Below are 18,268 nucleotides of genomic sequence, written 5' to 3' on the forward strand. Positions count from 1 at the left end.
GGGAAAGTTTGCACCAAAGTATTGTTGGCTGGAGAGACCACACAATGATATAATTTTAAAAAGGGCGGGAGAGACCGCGTATGGATACAATTTCAGGAAAGAGCGGTAAAAACAGCCATTGATTCGTTTTGTAATGGTAGCAGGGATTGTCTGAACCAGAAAGCATGGTTGGCGAGAGAGATCGCACTTTAGCGTTCGTAGGAAGTCTGAAGCGAAAGGTTGAGAGGAGCGGTGTGCCTGCCAGCCACCAGCTATGAATTACAAGAGATTATAAACGGATGTACAGAGGTATCAGCTAACTATTATAATAAGAGGAACTAATATTATTGAAATTATTATTATTATTTGAGAAACTCAGGACTACTGAAGATATGTTTACACAATGCTAGTTGTAAGATTATTGGAAAAAGTAAGTCCCATTTGAACGTTTGTAAAATCATTTCATTACCAACAGTAAATATTTGAAGAATCGTTTTCAGAATATAATTATTTTTTGCCAGCATTGCATTACTGATTATAATCCGTCCCAAAAACCATCAGCGTAAAACTTTGCCAAATTTTATTGTCAAGAAAAAGTTTAACTGTGAATTACGTAACTTCACTCAAATTAATTAAAGAATAACGTCAGCTTTGCTAATAAATACAGCCACTTACTATGACAGCCCACCAGCAGCTAATAGAGTATAGTAAAATAGAGTAAGTATATTCATGTCGCAGTTCGATGTAGCAGTCAGATGGCGACCCAGTAACAGTAAAAAAGGTAAGGAACAGTTTTTGGGTTATTGCAGGTAACGACTGAGGGTCACGAAGACGACACATTCTATGTTTCGTCGAAATAATCAGCAAATCACTTTTAATAAGCACCATTTGAATTTGTATGCGAAGATTGTACTTATTCTTACTGAGAAAGAGAATTAATTTCAAAGTGAAGATTTCATTTGTTACCATTAAGCAAGAGGTAGAAATCCTAAGGGAAGTTCTCATAGGTTATTGTGCAAGGGAAGGTTGCGTAACAAAAGCGATATAGAGTAGACGGGAAGGTTTCAAGGTTTACCAGTTTATTTGGCTTTTCAGCGTATACAGGGTGTTACAAAAAGGTACGGCGAAACTTTCAGGAAGCATTCCTCACACATAAATAAAGAAAAGATGTTATGTGGACATGTGTCCGGAAACGCTTAATTTCCATGTTAGAGCTCATTTTAGTTTCGTCAGTATGTACTGTACTTCCTCAATTCACAGCCAGTTGGCCCAATTGAAGGAACGTAACGTTGACTTCGGCGCTTGTGTTGACATGCGACTCATTGCTCTACAGTACTAGCATCAAGCACATCAGTTCTTAGCATCAACAGGTTAGTGTTCATCACGAACGTGGTTTTGAAGTCAGTGCAATGTTTACAAATGCGGAATTGGCAGATGCCCATTTGATGTATGGATTAGCACGGGGCAATAGCCGTGGCGCGGTACGTTTGTATCGAGACAGATTTCCAGAACGAAGGTGTCCCGACAGGAAGACGTTCGAAGGAATTGATAGGCGTCTTAGGGAGCACGGAACATTCCAGCCTATGACTGGGGAAGACATAGAACCTACGAGGAGACCTGCAATGGACGAGGCAGTTCTTCGTGCAGTTGACGATAACCCTAATGTCAGCGTCAGAGAAGTTGCTGCTGTACAAGGTAACGTTGACCACGTCACTGTATGGCGAGTGCTACGGGAGAACCAGTTGTTTCCGTACCAGGTATAGCGTATGCAGGCGCTATCAGCAGCTGATTGGCGTCCACGGGTACACTTCTGCGAATGGTTCATCCAACAATGTGTCAATCAATGTTCTCTTTACGGATGAGGCTTCATTCCAACGTGATCAAATTGTAAATTTTCACAATCAACACGTGTGGGCTGAGGAGAATCCGCACGCAATTGTGAAATCACGTTATCAGCACAGGTTTTCTGTAAACGTTTGGGCAGGCATTGTTGGTGATGTCTCGATTGGGCCCCCTGGCCTGCCACCTACGCTCAATGGAGCACGTTATCATGATTTCATATGGGATACTCTACCTGTGCTGATAGAACATGTGCCTGGTTCATGCACGATGGAGCTGCTACACATTTCAGTCGAAGTGTTCGTACGCTTCTCAACAACAGATTCGGTGACCGAGGGATTGGTAGAGGCGGACCAATTCCGTGTCCTCCGCGCTCTGCTGACCTCAACCCTCTTGACTTTAATTTATGGGGGCATTTGAAAGCTCTTGTCGACGCAACCCCGGTACCAAATGTAGAGACTCTTCGTGCTCGTATTGTGGACGGCTGTGATACAATACGCCATTCTCCAGGGCTGCATCAGCGCATCGGGGATTCGATGCGACGGAGGGTGGATGCATGTATCCTCGCTAACGGAGGACATTTTGAACATTTCATGTAGCTAAGTGTTTGAAGCCACGCTGGCACGTTCCGTTGCTGTGTGTTTCCATTCCACGATTAATGTGATTTGAAGAGAAGTAATGAAATGAGCTCTAACATGGAAAGTAAGCGTGTCCGGACACATGTCCACATAACATATTTTCTTTATTTGTGTGTGAGGAATGTTTGCTGAAAGTTTGGCCGTACGTTTTTGTAACACCCTGTATAGAAAGTAACGTTTAGAGGTGAGTGCGGGCGCTTACCGAGCTCGACGTCCTGGTCGTCGGTGAGGAAGAGTATGATGTTGGGGCGGCGCTCCTTGTGCGGCGGCTGCGGCCCGCCGTGGGCGCGCGAGCGCCGCTGCTGCGCGAACAGGTCGTCGGGGCGGCGGCGCGCGCCGCTCACCGCCAACAGCGCCGCCAGCAGCACCAGCACCAGGGGCAGCGGCTGGGGGCGCATCGTCACTGGCCGGCTGTGCGTCTCGCCGTCACCGCCACCTCACTGCATCTGGAAACCGGCACCCTGTTACCTACTGCCGTATCTGCGCGAAACAGTTACATCTACAGCTGCAAACCAGAAGGTTTACGGGAATACCGCGTAAAATGATTATGTATATTGTGGCTCAGCAACGTATGACAAACCAGTATCGTCCGACCATTACACAGAAGGCGGCCGAGAGTATAATAAACTGCAACACATTTACACTCCTGGAAATGGAAAGAAGAACACATTGACACCGGTGTGTCAGACCCACCATACTTGCTCCGGACACTGCGAGAGGGCTGTACAAGCAATGATCACACGCACGGCACAGCGGACACACCAGGAACCGCGGTGTTGGCCGTCGAATGGCGCTAGCTGCGCAGCATTTGTGCACCGCCGCCGTCAGTGTCAGCCAGTTTGCCGTGGCATACGGAGCTCCATCGCAGTCTTTAACACTGGTAACATGCCGCAACAGCGTGGACGTGAACCGTATGTGCAGTTGACGGACTTTGAGCGAGGGCGTATAGTGGGCATGCGGGAGGCCGGGTGGACGTACCGCCGAATTGCTCAACACGTGGGGCGTGAGGTCTCCACAGTACATCGATGTTGTCACCAGTGGTCGGCGGAAGGTGCACGTGCCCGTCGACCTGGGACCGTACCGGACCGCAGAGACTCACGGATGCACGCTAAGACCGTAGGATCCTACGCAGTGCCATAGGGGACCGCACCGCCACTTCCAGCAAATTAGGGACACTGTTGCTCCTGGGGTATCGGCGAGGACCATTCGCAACCGTCTCCATGAAGCTGGGCTACGGTCCCGCACACCGTTAGGCCGTCTTCCGCTCACGCCCCAACATCGTGCAGCCCGCCTCCAGTGGTGTCGCGACAGGCGTGAATAGAGGGACGAATGGAAACGTGTCGTCTTCAGCGATGAGAGTCGCTTCTGCCTTGGTGCCAATGATGGTCGTATGCGTGTTTGGCGCCGTGCAGGTGAGCGCCACAATCAGGACTGCATACGACCGAGGCACACAGGGCCAACACCCGGCATCATGGTGTGGGGAGCGATCTCCTACACTGGCCGTACACCTCTGGTGATCGTCGAGGGGACACTGAATAGTGCACGGTACATCCAAACCGTCATCGAACCCATCGTTCTACCATTCCTAGACCGGCAAGGGAACTTGATGTTCCCACAGGACAATGCACGTCCGCATGTATCCCGTGCCACCCAACGTGCTCTAGAAGGTGTAAGTCAACTACCCTGGCCAGCAAGATCTCCGGATCTGTCCCCCATTGAGCATGTTTGGGACTGGATGAAGCGTCGTCTCACGCGGTCTGCACGTCCAGCACGAACGCTGGTCCAACTGAGGCGCCAGGTGGAAATGGCATGGCAAGCCGTTCCACAGGACTACATCCAGCATCTCTACGATCGTCTCCATGGGAGAATAGCAGCCTGCATTGCTGCGAAAGGTGGATATACACTGTACTAGTGCCGACATTGTGCATGCTCTGTTGCCCTTGTCTATGAGCCTGTGATTCTGTCAGTGTGATCATGTGATGTATCTGATCCCAGGAATGTGTAAATGTTTCCCCTTCCTGGGACAATGAATTCAAGGTGTTCTTATTTTAATTTCCAGGAGTGTACTACAGCATGGGCAAAGGGGTAAAGGGTGTGGGGGGGAATGGAGGAATTAGACATCGAACTGAAGGACGCTTGACGCATTTAGTGAGGTGGGAGCGGCTGTTGCAAACGTCGCGCCAGCTGACGTCAGTCGGTGCCTACGGTAAATACGGCCTCCGCAACAACTTCACTCTACACTAGATACCTTGTGCGACATACATCTCGAATGCTTCGCTACATTCGTGATCAGGTGGGAAATCAGTATCTCAATGAAAAGGTACCCAATACATTCCTTAACTTCACCAGAAATACCGAGACCGCAACTCTCTTTAAACACGCCTACGAAGTAACAAAGTGGTGTCAAACCGTAACTTGCTTCCCGATGGAGAAGTTAGCTGCAACTGGTAAGGAATGTAGTGTTAGGTGCTGCGACGCACGCCACAGGGCTCGGATATCTGGTTGGCTCCGGTGCACCGGCGAGCCGGAGCTGCCCAGAGCTGGCCAACTCGCCTTCCTGCTCAAACGTCACTTCGCCCCTATCTGGAAACTTGTAGACGCTACTGCCGCGCCTGCATAAGCGGAACACTGTACCAACCCTAGCACTCAGGAGATTTTTTACTCCTATGATGACGACGGCGGAGTAATCTGTCGAAAGCTCGAGTATTCCATTCGAAATGACGCCGTTTGAAACCCGAGGACGTTTATTCAGTCTACGAGGTGCAAGAATCTTCACTCTCGAAACCCCGCCTCCGTATATCTCTTTATTATTCTTTGGCGGTGATTAATCCACATTTAATATTATTGTTCTAGGACTGGCAAGTCTATCCACTGTAGCGGAGGCATGCTAAGTTCACAAACGTCTCACTGAGCCGTGGTAAGAAATTGCTGTTTTGAAGAGCGCGCCGTAGCGCGTTGTGCGAAGCAGTCGCCCTCCGTTTCTGGCGGTAGCGCCGCTGTGGTAATCGCAGCTTTGGTGTCTCCCTCTGGTGGGAAAGCGGAAAGGTTGCCTGTCCACGTCCATTTAAGGGGCGCTATGAGCTCTGTAGAGGCGAGTCGGTCAGTCGAGGTGACTTTAGTCAGTTGGTCAGCCGGCTCAGTGTGCGGCAGTTAGTGTCTGTCTGTCGTCGGAGCGCTAGTATGTCTGTCGTCTGGATCAAACTTTAAAGCCAGAAAATGAGTGTGGCCACTCCGCCAGTAACAGGACTCAGCTAGTGGTCGCCCGGTCGGGGCTGAGTTCCTACATCTGAGTCTGCGCGTTACGCCGCCAGTCTGCTCGAGTAACCGTCATTGGCGGTTGCATTGGTCGGTCGGTTGGTTGGTCGCTCACTGAGACTCGAGATGACTTGTCCGCCTTGAGCGTCGGCGCATGTGAGGTCCCCACGTGAGTCCAGTGGGCAGCGCCGTATACAAAGGGGTAGTGGCTTCGCGGTACACAAGAGAGCAACAGGAGCGAAACCAGGACATCGGTCTGGCCGGGGCGAGCTGCGACGCCGTGCGACGGGAGATGGGCGCGCCGTCCTGCGTCCATTGAAGCGGCTGGCAGCGGACGGTTCGGGAGAGCGTTGGGGGTGCTGCGACGGGTCTTCGCCGTAAATCCCAGTTTATTAGAATTTAAGTGATCGGAGATACGTTGTTTCATTTTCTTGTTAAATTCTACTTGTTTTCTTGGTGAGATTACCAGCCGCTTTGTTTTGGGGTCGTCCCACCATTCTCTTCCGTTTGCCCACCAGCCGGAGGGTGGTTATTGTGAATTGGGTGGTCCGTTTTTCCCTTGTGGAATTGGAGAGGTTTAGAGCAATCTGAGGTTCGGGTTGTTTAGTAACCCCCCACTGTCAATCTGCCATACGTTAATAGCTGCCTCTGTCGTGTTTGTCGGATTCGGTGTTAACGAATTTATTGGTTAAAGGCCGAATTCTTGAAATATGTTTCTATCTTGCTTATCATCTTGCGAAGTGGTATATGTGTAATGTAGAGCATGTTGTACATTTTATGTAAGTCTGCATTTTATGGGTTTTATTTAAATAATCATTTTAGGTTATAAGCTTACCACCCTTCCACCGAAAGTCTTTTAAAAAAATAAACAAATTGCCCTTTCGACGGCAAATAATTTCAGGGTTGTATCATTTCCATTCCTCTTACGGGGTGCATAGTTTACATTTGTGTATGAGTTGTTAAAATTTTTGTTTAAAGTAATCTGGTGTGTTGCAGATTTGCACCAGTGTACTCTTTCAGAGGTTGCTGTGAGCGGTCATGACTACGGCCGTGTTGAGAGGGAGCAGGCAAGCTTCTCAGCCCGAAGGCTCCTACTGTTAATATTGTTCTTGCCTCGAACTAAAACTGTAACTTGATACTTCGAGGGTGCTTTTCTGCTTATAATTTTAAATCTGTTTTGCAAAAGCTTTTAGGCATAAATTCACATTTGCTAAAAGCAATTTTCCATCAGTTACTTCCTGGCAACTACTTCCACGCTCACCTAGTGTGATTAAATGGGTCAATGTTCTTATTGAATCGCCAGTAAATAAAGTAAATTCTTTAAGAAAAGATATTGAAAATGCACGGTTCACTCACTAGAGTGCATTGGAATACGGTAGTATAAATTTCACCACATAGCGAGAGTTTCGCGAACGATTAGATGAAATAAGGGCGCGAAACAAGTGTCGTTATTTTCAGTTGCTAAAAGGTTCCTTGTTTGCTAATAGCGTTTGATCGATGAAATATATGTTACCTGCAGGTGTCTTTTATTTCTTAATACGCAATTTTGATAGTTTTCAAGACGTGTACGTACGATAGAATTTCCGAAAAAAATTTTTTTGAGAAATATTTTGCGATCGGTATATATCTCCGGCACTAGAGAATTTGACCATACTAACAGAATCTACCGAGTATTGTGGGATTGCGCGAAAGATATCGACACGAGAAAATGTCCTCTGCATGAATTGCCTCGCTCAACTGGGCTTAAAACGACCCTGACGCACTTTATAGATACAGAAAATTGGAACTAACACACCTTGTTGGGTCTGGGAGTCAAGGCAGCCAGGTTGTAACAGCTTGGCGCTGCAGTCCGTCGCTAGTGCGTCTGCCTACTTGTGATGCGATGTGCGTGGATAGCGCACTAGGGAAGGCGCACGGACTCGAGGCTGCGCGCTCTGCGTGGGAGAGGCACGCAGCCAGCGGACTGACGGCTGACTTTACGAGCACTCGTCGAGAGCGCCGGGTGCGACGGGTTGCCGACCCACAGGCGTGAGAGCGCGCCGCGCTGTAGGCCCTACACATACTGCAAGCCGGATGGCGGGGTCGGTCGTAAACGTCTCTCAGTAATAACTTTTTCATAACACGGGCCCACACTCATAATATATTTCTTTAAAGTCAGTACCGCCATTAGACTGTTGTTTATTTGCATGTTACATTTACACTTACACGATCATGATTTCGGCTTCAAAGTGCGATTATCACGTGTTTTAAGTGTTGTAAAGTGCCTAAGATGGCATACTCTCGTATTTAAAATACACTATTAGACACATTGTCCCGCAGTAAGCCACTATGGCGGCCGCCTAGAAGTGGCAACACTTTATTCTACTGGGTAGGCTGTACTTAAACGAGGATTGGTGGCAACTACTCGACGCCTAATACCTGCCAAAATTTGCTATATCAAAATTTACTGCCTAACATTATTTAACGACCTTTAGTACTAAATGAAAATACACTGGTTTTGGTCAGCAATGTAATTTTTATCTATTGTCCCAGCATTATGCGTTTCAGGATAACCAGGGAAGTATGATACAGTCGCTGTTATATTTTATATACGCAAATGTTCTGGTTGCAAGGTGAGCAGCAACCTGCAGCTGTTTGCTGATGGTGATGTAATATACGGAAAGGTGTCGTCGGCGACTGACTGAAGGAGAATACAAGATGAATTGTAGAAAATTTCTAGTTGGTGTGATGAGTGACAGCTGGCTTTAAATGTAATGTGTGTGTGAAATCTTATGGGACTTAACTGCTAAGGTCATAAGCTTACACACTACTTAACCTAAATTATCCTAAGGACAGCTGGGCGGAATAGCCGAGCGGGTGTAGGCGCTACAGTCTGGAACCGCGTGACCGCTACAGTCGCAGGTTCGAATCCTGCCTCGGGCATGGTTGTGTGTGATGTCTTTAGGTTAGTTAGGTTTAAGTAGTTCTACGTTCTAGGGGACTGATGACCTCAGATGTTAATCCCATAGTGCTCAGAGCGTGTTGAACAATTTGAACCTAAGGACACACACACACACACACACACACACACACACACACACACACACACACACACATGCTCGAACCTCTACCGGGACCAGCCGCACAGTCCACGACTGCAGCGCCTTTGAGCGCTCAGCTAATCCCGCGCCGGCTTTAAATGTGGAAGAATGTAAGTTAATGCAGATAAGTAGGAATAATAAACCCATAATGTTCGAATACAGAGTTGGTAATGTGCTGTTTGACACAGCTACGTCGATTAAATATATGAGTACGTTGCACTGCAATATGAAATGGAATGAGCATATAAGGTTTGTAGTAAGGAACGCAAGTGTCGACTTCGATTTATTGGGAGAATTCTAGAAAACGCGTTTTATATGTAAAGGAGACCACACATTGGGCACCAGTGCGACCCAATGTTGAGTACAGTTCGATTGTTTGGTATCCGTATCAGACCGTAATAAAGGAAGACTGGAAGCAGTTCAGAGGCGGCTGCTCGGTTTGTTACCGCTATGTTCGAGCAACACGCAAATATTACGGATGTGCTTCGAAAACTCAAATGGGAATCACTGGAGGGAAGGCTACGTTCTTTTCAAAGAGAACAATTGAAAAAATTTAGAGTGCCGGCATTTGAGGCTGACTGCAGAATGTTTCTGTTGCCTCCAACATAGAAGATCAGAGAGATTAGGGTGCGTACGGAGGCATACAGGCAATCGTTTACCCCTCGCTCTGTCTACCAGAGGAACAGGAAAGAAAATGACCATTAGTGGTACAGTGTACCCTCCGCCACGAATCATACAGTAGCTTGCGGAGTAGTAGATGTAGATCATCGGATTTGTCAAAAACAGTGTACAATTCCCTGTGGCCTCCTAATACCTTCTGAATCACCACCAGTGGCAGTTTCCGTGCTGGTAGTATCACGGAAGGCAGTAGCAGGCCACAGGGTGCTGTATCCTGTTTCTGACTGTACTGCCGATTTCGTAGCCCGTGTTCAATAATTCAACTTACAAATTGCACACCGTTATGTTGAGGCAGCCATGGTAATGCTATAATACGAGAGCTGGAACAAGTAGTGCATTATGTATACAGCAGTGGGATTAGTTACTCCGTTTTGTGATCTACACTAATGAGTAGAATATTATGACCAGTTTCCACAGTGAGATAGAATTTCTTGTATTGGCGTTTTGTTCATGGCGCGATAGGAAAGAAGATTAGGTTTTAACGTTCCGTCAATGTCGTAGGAGACGAAGTACAAGCTCCGATTGGTTCGAGGATGAGGAAGGAAATCGGCCGTGCTTTATCAAAGGAACCATCCCAACGTTTGCCTGGTGCGTTTCAGGGTAATCACAGAAAAGCTAAATCGGAATGGTCGGACGCGGATTTGAGCCGTCGTCCTTCAGAATGCGATTTCCGTGTCCTAATCACTGCGCTACCTCGCTCAGTAGAGGCGCGACAAGGAAAGTGTGAGGGGGTGATCTGGAGCTGAAGGAAGAAGGCCAATATTCCTAGAGTTCCGTTGGTTCTAGAGAAAACGTAGTGTGTGATAATTTTGACACATGCGACTGGCAATTGTACAAAATTTCAGCCATGCACCACCTACAGCGCTAGTTTTAGGTAAACGCTAATGGCGACTCGTTTGGAAAACTGGTCTTCCGAAGAAATCCGCTCAGTTATTCGATTTCTGCGGACGAAACATGCCAACGTGGCTGGAATTCAGCGGCAGCTAGTAGAGGTTTATGGAGAGTCTATTATATCTCATCAGCATGTTGCAGAATGGTGTCTTAAGTATGTGACCGGGTAGAGGAAACGTCACCGAACAGTATCGCAGTGGCCGACGCAACACGGTGCAACGAATCTGAACACAGGCTGCGTGTAGGAGATGATTCGGGACCACGTCACAGCATATGACGGCAGAACTGCGAATGTCGTTCGGAAGTATTAGTCACATTGTTCACAATATTCTGCAGTGCTTCAAAGTTTGTTCTCGATGGGTTCCACGCAATCTGACCCTCAAATCCAAGGAGAAGCGCATGGGGATAAGGCTGCAACTTCTGCTATGGTTCTCCGCAGAACAGTTTTCTTCACGGCATTGTCAGGGGTAACGAAACATGGGTCCATCGCTACAGCCCCAGAAATAAGTGGTCATTAGTGGAGTGGAAACACTCCTCCTTTCCAAAGACAAAGTAGTTTGACGTGACGCCTATGTCGGAAAGGTGATGTCCGCAATGCTTTGTGGCAGCGCGAGTATTACACCCGTGGAGTTATTGGAAAGAGGAACACAGTGACCGCTGCGCGTTCCTGCGAGATCCTGACACGACTGCGCAAAGCATTCAGGAGGAAACCGCCAGAACTTCTCAACGAGGGCATCATCTTCCTCCAGGACAGCGCGCGAACTCATCCGGCCAAGAGGACCACCATACCATTGAAGGAGTTTAGCTGGTACGCCGTTGATCACTCTCCCTTCAGCCCAAGCGACTTTCACCCTTTTCCTTATTTGAAGGAGCACGTAGTTGACCGACGATTCGATTCAGACGAGGAGTTGAAACATTTCGTGACAACGCTGCTAGACACCCAAGGGCAGGACTTTTACCAGGAGAGTATATTCAAACTCATTTCAAGAAGTGACAAGCCCCTAAACCAACATGTAGGCTATGTCGAAAGGTAACCTAATGTATGTACCTTCAGTTGGCTGTACTCGTTGTATGAAATAAAATGTACACGCGTCGCTGTAGGATTTGTGAGATTACACTGCAATGCCTGTGTTGGTTCGCTGTAATCTGCAAATGTCTCTCCCTGAACGAGATTCACAGTGTCTGTACGAATATAGGATGTAGAAAAAACAATGAGATATGGTTTGATCTGTGTGAGGAACGTCTTCGGATAGCCGAAGTGATTAAGGCGGCAGCTCGCGTAAAGCCGGAAATCCGGGTTCGGGTTCGAGTTCCGGTCCGGCACTGATGTTCATTTGTCACCAATCAGTTGTGCGGCTAGAGTTCCATCTCATTCGCAAATGCGAAAATAATCCTTGCATTTGTGACCCTTGTTTTTGATCACCACTCGCATATAGGAGGAACAGAGACGACTACAGAATTATTCTAGCGGCGATATAGGCCGGAAACTCGTTCAGGCGACTTTGAAAAGGAACAGATTGTTATGCCCCAGCACCTGAGAACGAGCATTTCGGAAACGGTGAAACTCGTCTGATGTACGCATAATACTGTGGGAAGCATCTGTTCAATGAGCTTGAAGAGCGGTGAAACCATGAGTAAGAGGCAAGACGTTGGACGTCTACGTCTCGTCACAGAACGAAGTCTGGGGACTAGTTGTTCTATAAAGCAGGACAAGCAGCGATCCGCGTCAGATATGGCGACAGAGTACAACGTTGGTGCCGCCACAAGTGTTTCGAGGCACACTATTCCAGTGCAGATGGTCGAACATAGGGCTCCATCACAGACGACCACTATGAGCTGACCCGATGACATAGTCAATTACGATTGCAATGAGCAGAGGACAGCTGAATCTGGACTGTGGATCAGGTATCGTCTGGCTGGATGTATCACGTTGCTTATTACACTTGATCATGGTCGTTTCCGGATACCCTTCGTCAAGGTGAACGGCTGCTGAAAACATAGCAACTCGGACGCAGGCTGATGGGCTGCTATGTGTGACTTTCATCTTGGCTTCCGTGGGACATATGGTGGTAATTAAGCGCACAATTATAACTGTGGACTATGTGGACATTATATCGTAACACCATCATCCCATCATGGCTGATGGCTTCTCCACCGATGAAGGCATCTTGTAGAAGGATAACTGTCCCAGGGCAGAATCGAGCTATACTTGTCTTGAGAATATGATAGTACACTAACGTTGGTATCTTGGTCACCAGAGTCGCCTCATCTGAATCTGAAGGAACACATGTGGGACGTTAATGTGCACCAGTTCTGGACCCAAAAACAAGCGAAACCTGGTTTAAGGGAACCGCTGTGGGTGGACATCTGGTGAACCGTACCCCTGAAAAACTACCAACGACCTATCGAATCCATATCACCAGAATCGCTGCTGCATTGAGATCCATTGGTGGTTCAGTCGCTGTTAAGCAGGTAGTTATCATTTTTTGGCTTATCAGTGTATTTTATCTCACTCACGTCCAATTTTGACACGCATGCGTTGTACAATAAATGATACGTATGTGGGCCCTGAGGCGAAACAAGTTTTGTATGATTGTAACAGGTAAGGAGGTGTGCGAGTGTGCCAGGGCTTTCCCCAGTTAACCACTACCAGCGCCACATCACCATAACATGCCTCTGCTTAACATACAAAGGACTGCATCATACTCTAAGAATGAAATTAAAAATTAAAATAACTTTTCCAAACTTCCTTAGTCTGTGTTTAGATGCATTAATGTTGACACTGTAAGGTCTAAGAATGATCAAATGAATATGTTAGGCTATTTTTTTCTTAATAACCTATATTTTCCATAAGTGGTGCTCAGTAACAAAATTACAAAGTTAAAAATTATTCAGAATATGCAAATGTGTGTCACATTCAAAAGTTATAAGTCTCAACATGATCAGAGCAATATTTTGGTCCAAGTCGGCGTTTTTATTCAAAATTGAATATGCTAAATACTAAAAAGATGAAAATTTGTGTGTAGTATCAGTTTCACTAACAAACATCAAAATTGTGACATCAATAAGCGAACTCTATTAGTTTTCAAGTTTTTCCTAAGAACCAAACTTGGAACGAAGTATGATTCGTACGTATTTGTAGTAGAAAATTCTGAGTAAGCATTCATGCAATAACACAACTGCGCCAAGTTTCAAGACTTTATTGTAGACAAATGTTCCGTTTGGTGGTTTACTGCGCCCCTACATAAACACAACCAAAGAGTCAGTGGGAAGAGACACTAGCCAGCCGATGTGGCCGAGAGGTTCTATGCGCTTCAGTCTGGAACCACGCGACCACTACGGTCGCAGGTTCGAATCCTGCCTCGGGCATGGATGTGTGTGATGTCCTTGTGGTATTTAGGTTTAAGTAGTTCTAAGTTCTAGGGGACTGATGACGTCAGATGATAAGTCCCATAGTGCTCAGAGCCATTTGTTTTGAAGAGACACTTCTCGCCGAGATATCAATCTGTCCTCGTCAGTCCAAGGCCTGCTTGCATTGCGCCTCGGATGATGTCAGCGGTGGGTAGATCTGAATGTGTTTTCGTTAAAAGTAGCAAGTGAGTTTACGATAACTGTAAATCGTCGTGGATCGCTTCGATTTCATGGAAGTAACTGTTCGTGTGCCACCCGCAATTTTGACAAAATCGCGTGACAAATGGCGAAATTATTTTTCACTCTTACGGCGAGCAGTTGACTTTTGGTGATTAGAAGTCAGAAAAATAGACCATTTTGCTTGGAACTCCCCACAGAAGTCGCCTCTGAACTGTTAACAGTGCCATTTCCGATAGGGACGTAAGTTCCGATAAAATTTTTGTTCGTGTAAACCTTTACGGAATATATCACTCAGTTAAAACTCAAATTTTTTTATTTATAACCATAGTTCCTCATCCCGCTGAGGAAACAGGAAGTAGGAACACTTTCTTTCACCCCCCTGTGCACAGAGAGTAATGTGGACTTGCAGACTGGAAATTATGGTATGTTCTCCATCGCTTTCTGGCTGACGGAACAAATAGTTTTTAGGCGCTGGTAGACGGCAAAGGTACGTGGAAAGCACACACAGACACTTTTAGTGTCTTTTCATAGAAACGTATCTACAATTTGGGTTATTACCCGCTGACCTTTGCTGTTGTTTGAGAAGTACAGGTTGTGTGAAGACAAACTCATTTAATCTTCTTACATAACCATTCATAACCACGAAAGAACAACGCTGCACAGGCCTGGACTCGGGCACATCTTATTAAGTGATACAGCACAGAATCACACCTGACATTCCATACCGGGGGAGAAATTCTGCCGTAGAATTTCTCACGAACACCCAAAAGATGGCATTATAATTCAGTCTAGAATTTCACATAATTTTATTTACAGATTTTACAACTTAATGATGCTTCATGAAAAAAACAGAATAGGAAAATGCAGCGCCCTACAAAGATTCTTGAAACGTGGTTTCAGCGCTTTTGTCTCAAATGAATGTCACAAGAGAAGTAAAACACCGCGATGTCAGTAGAGTGGTTCAGAGGTTCATGAATTAACTTCGCGCGCGGTTTTTAGTGACCAATTGCCTTAGAATGTATCAATAGAGTCGAAGTTTGGTAGGTCCATGGTTGTTTTTCTACTGTGATAGAGATCGAAGGTGTGGAAAATGACCTAACTGCAGTCAGAATCTGCAGAAGGCTTTCTTCGGTAGCAAATTTCTTTTGTATTTGTCTTCACCGATGATCCTCCAGTCCTGCGGTAGAAAACTCCCGAGAAGTGACTTACCGTGGTCTGCAGTTTCAACCAATGCTGTTGCTTGTAAACAAAGTATTCACTTGCTCCTGCGCACTATTTGCTGCACTGTGCAAATTTCTCACCTAATGTCGTTACAGCTGTGCGTGTACTGTGGGAATAATAACGCTAGAATAATATCTTTTTTATAACACTTGGTTTCAGGGACTGATGTATAACGTCGAATCAAATACGGAGTTTTGAAACATGTTGCAATTTAAACTGTCTCGTGTAAATGGCATCTCCTGATGTCATCCGTTACACTGTGTTACGGAGTGCTTCCAGATCCGGAAAACAGACGGGTGAAAGTTCATCCCCGCAATAGTTTATAGTGCATTGACAGTGTTATACATAGTCAGACGGTTCTGCATCTTTCTGGCTGATTAAACATGTGTGCCAGACCCATCACAAACACTTCCCTTTAGCTGTACTTATCGTAAAATATTCGTAATGGTTGCAGTTTTACATGAGCACTTTTTGCATTGTTGAATAACAGTTTGAGGCAGATGCAAAATAACAGTAGAATGAACTGTTGTTGTGGTCTTCAGTCCTGAGACTGGTTTGATGCAGCTCTCCGTGCTACTCTATCCTGTGCAAGCTTCATCATCTCCCAGTACCTGCTGCAGCCTACGTCCTTCTGAAGGTGCTTAGTGTATTCATCTCTTGGTCTCCCTCTACGATTTTTATCCTCCACGCTGCCCTCTAGTACTCAATTGGTAATCCCTTGATGCCTGAGAACATGTCCTACCAACCGATCCCTTCTTCTGGTCAAGTTGTGCCACAAACTCCTCTTCTCCCCAATTCCATTCAATACCTCCTCATTAGTTATGTGATCTACCCATATAATCTTCAGCATTCTTCTATAGCACCACATTTCGAAAGCTTCTATGAATGAACTATAACAGAGTAATTTATTTTTGTTAGTAGTGGATGAGCTCCGTAGCTATGCACTGAATTACTTGGAAAAATACAATAACCAAACAGTTATGCTGAATAGCTTTACAAACTGCAAGATGCTTTCTGGGCTTTGGCCATCTCCTATCAGTGTAGTACGTTTATACTCGTATCTTGGTCAGTGAAGTGTTTTTATCTGCTTTATTTTGGACAAGGTCGCTGCCTTTTCTTTTGTAGTATGTTGCTCCTTTTTTCCATCTTTGTATTCACAGCACAGACATTTAGGCATACTTACACACCGGTGCAGAGAAGCATTCACGATGAGGCCGACACTGATTAGTTGCCATACTCAATTAACTGCAGGCACTTGAAGATTGAGGCCTTAACCATAAAATCCTGCTATCCCCTTCCCTGGAAGAAGATATTATGCCCATACGGTCATAAATCTCATTTCCCTTCCTCGGGGGAAACGATCCATGTACCGGCTGCTCCTAATACAGGCGGCAGGATGCGCGGATCGTGTTATGCTGATGGAAAACAAACATGTTTACGACGGGCCCGTGCCTAAATCGGGGGACCAAGTGGAGCGCCTCCGGAGTTCCGGAATCTGGACCGGCGCGTCTGCAGCTCAGAACGGCCGGGGAGGCCGCCCGGCGCCCGGGGGCGCCTTCCGACGGACTCCCGGAGCGCTGTAACGCGACCGGCTACTTTGGGACGTCCGGTGATTGCCGGAATCGGGCATTCTCGACGAAATGGAAAGCGGCATCGGTAGGCCGGCGCAGCGCGGGCTTCCTTGTAATCAGAAACCGTAAAGCGTGCTGGGGTAAAAATTACTTTGAAATTACAACGCGGTTTAAAATTCCCCAGGGCCCGGGTAATAGCGCCTGCCGAGGGTGGCGCGCCTGCTGAATAATTCAGCGCCGCGACAGCCGGGGCGCCTCACACAGCAACAGCAGGTAGAGGCAGACAGCAACAGGCGGAGCAGCGGCGGCGGCCTCCTCTGTGACCAGACTAGCCCAGCTCACGGCCTCCGTAATTCCATCCCCACATTCGGCTTACCACATCACAGAGCAACTTAGAGTGCTATTTGCACCCGCGTCTATACTCCGCAAACCACCTTACGATGCCTGTCAAAGTTCAGTTCGTGTACCCCTCCTACGCCCCCCCCCCCTTCCCCCATTTACCGTTCTAGTCGCAAAAGGTGCGCTGGAAGGAGGACTGTTGGCGATCCCGTGCGAGAGCTGTAATAGCTGCTGTTCCGTAAGGAGCTGTCGAATGAAAACCGAATATCGTCTCAGTTATGTGACTGTGTGGTGTGCGTACTGTAATACCTTCAGAACACACACCATCAGATTATTTGACTTGTCGCTCTAATGAAGTAGCCGAGTGTCAGCAATATGTCTTATGGTCTTATCGTGGCGTGATTATCTTCTGCTATTAGGTCAGACAATAGAAATGCCACTTGCACGCTTACAGTAGCAAAATGACAGTGACCAACTTTAAACAGAACTTTATTAAATTTCACACACATTTATTAAAAAAATAACAAGCATAAAAATTACTTAACTTGGTTCTGAATTGACAATGTGAAGTTTCTTTGGTATTGGTACGTTAATCTTATTCTCACATATATCTCTGATGCTTGACAAAAGTGTCTATACATTTATCTTCATGGCTATGTACAGGAGTATGGTAATCTTATTGGGCGCAGACTGAAACTTGACTATAGACTGGTACAGACAAATGCAGACTGGCTAATCGGAGGTATGTACACTCGTTATAATACCTCGCGCGTTTATGTATCACTGCGCGAATGTGATCCGCGAGGAGAAAAGGTTCTACGTTAGCAGAATTTGGTCCGTCTCTATGGCAGCGCCATCTCGTAGTGTGGAGACGGACGAGCGCTGAGCCTGCACTGTTTAGCTTAGCGGGGCGCTCTCTAGTGGGAAAGTTGTGTTCGCGCTGACTACGCGGAACTATGAACACAACAGACTGAATTTGTGATTTCCTGTCACAGAGGTCACAGTTCCTAGTAATTGACGGAAAGCCATCGAGTAGAACAGAAGTGATTTCTGGCATTCCCCAAGGTAGTGTTATTGGCCCTTTGCTGTTCCTTATCTATATTAACGATTTTGGACACAATCTGAGCAGCTGTCATCGGTTGTTTGCAGATGGCGCTGTCGTTTATCATTCTAATAAAGTCATCAA

At 46.5% G+C, this 18,268-nt stretch overlaps 1 protein-coding gene across 5 annotated transcripts in view; it reads right to left on the reverse strand.

The window, feature by feature from the left end:
* Positions 1 to 18,268, reverse strand: part of LOC126334563 (extracellular sulfatase SULF-1 homolog) — a 1,305,433-nt gene that overhangs the window by 418,325 nt on the left and 868,840 nt on the right. For all 5 annotated transcript variants that reach the window (XM_049996948.1, XM_049996944.1, XM_049996947.1 and 2 more), the window contains one exon: positions 2,659 to 2,902. In XM_049996948.1, coding sequence (XP_049852905.1) covers positions 2,659 to 2,854 — 196 coding nt within the window. In that variant the 5' untranslated portion in view covers positions 2,855 to 2,902. The remainder of the gene's footprint in view (positions 1 to 2,658; positions 2,903 to 18,268) is intronic.

This window comes from Schistocerca gregaria, chromosome 2 (assembly GCF_023897955.1).
Source record: "Schistocerca gregaria isolate iqSchGreg1 chromosome 2, iqSchGreg1.2, whole genome shotgun sequence".
In the NCBI taxonomy this organism is placed as follows: Eukaryota; Metazoa; Arthropoda; class Insecta; order Orthoptera; family Acrididae; genus Schistocerca; species Schistocerca gregaria.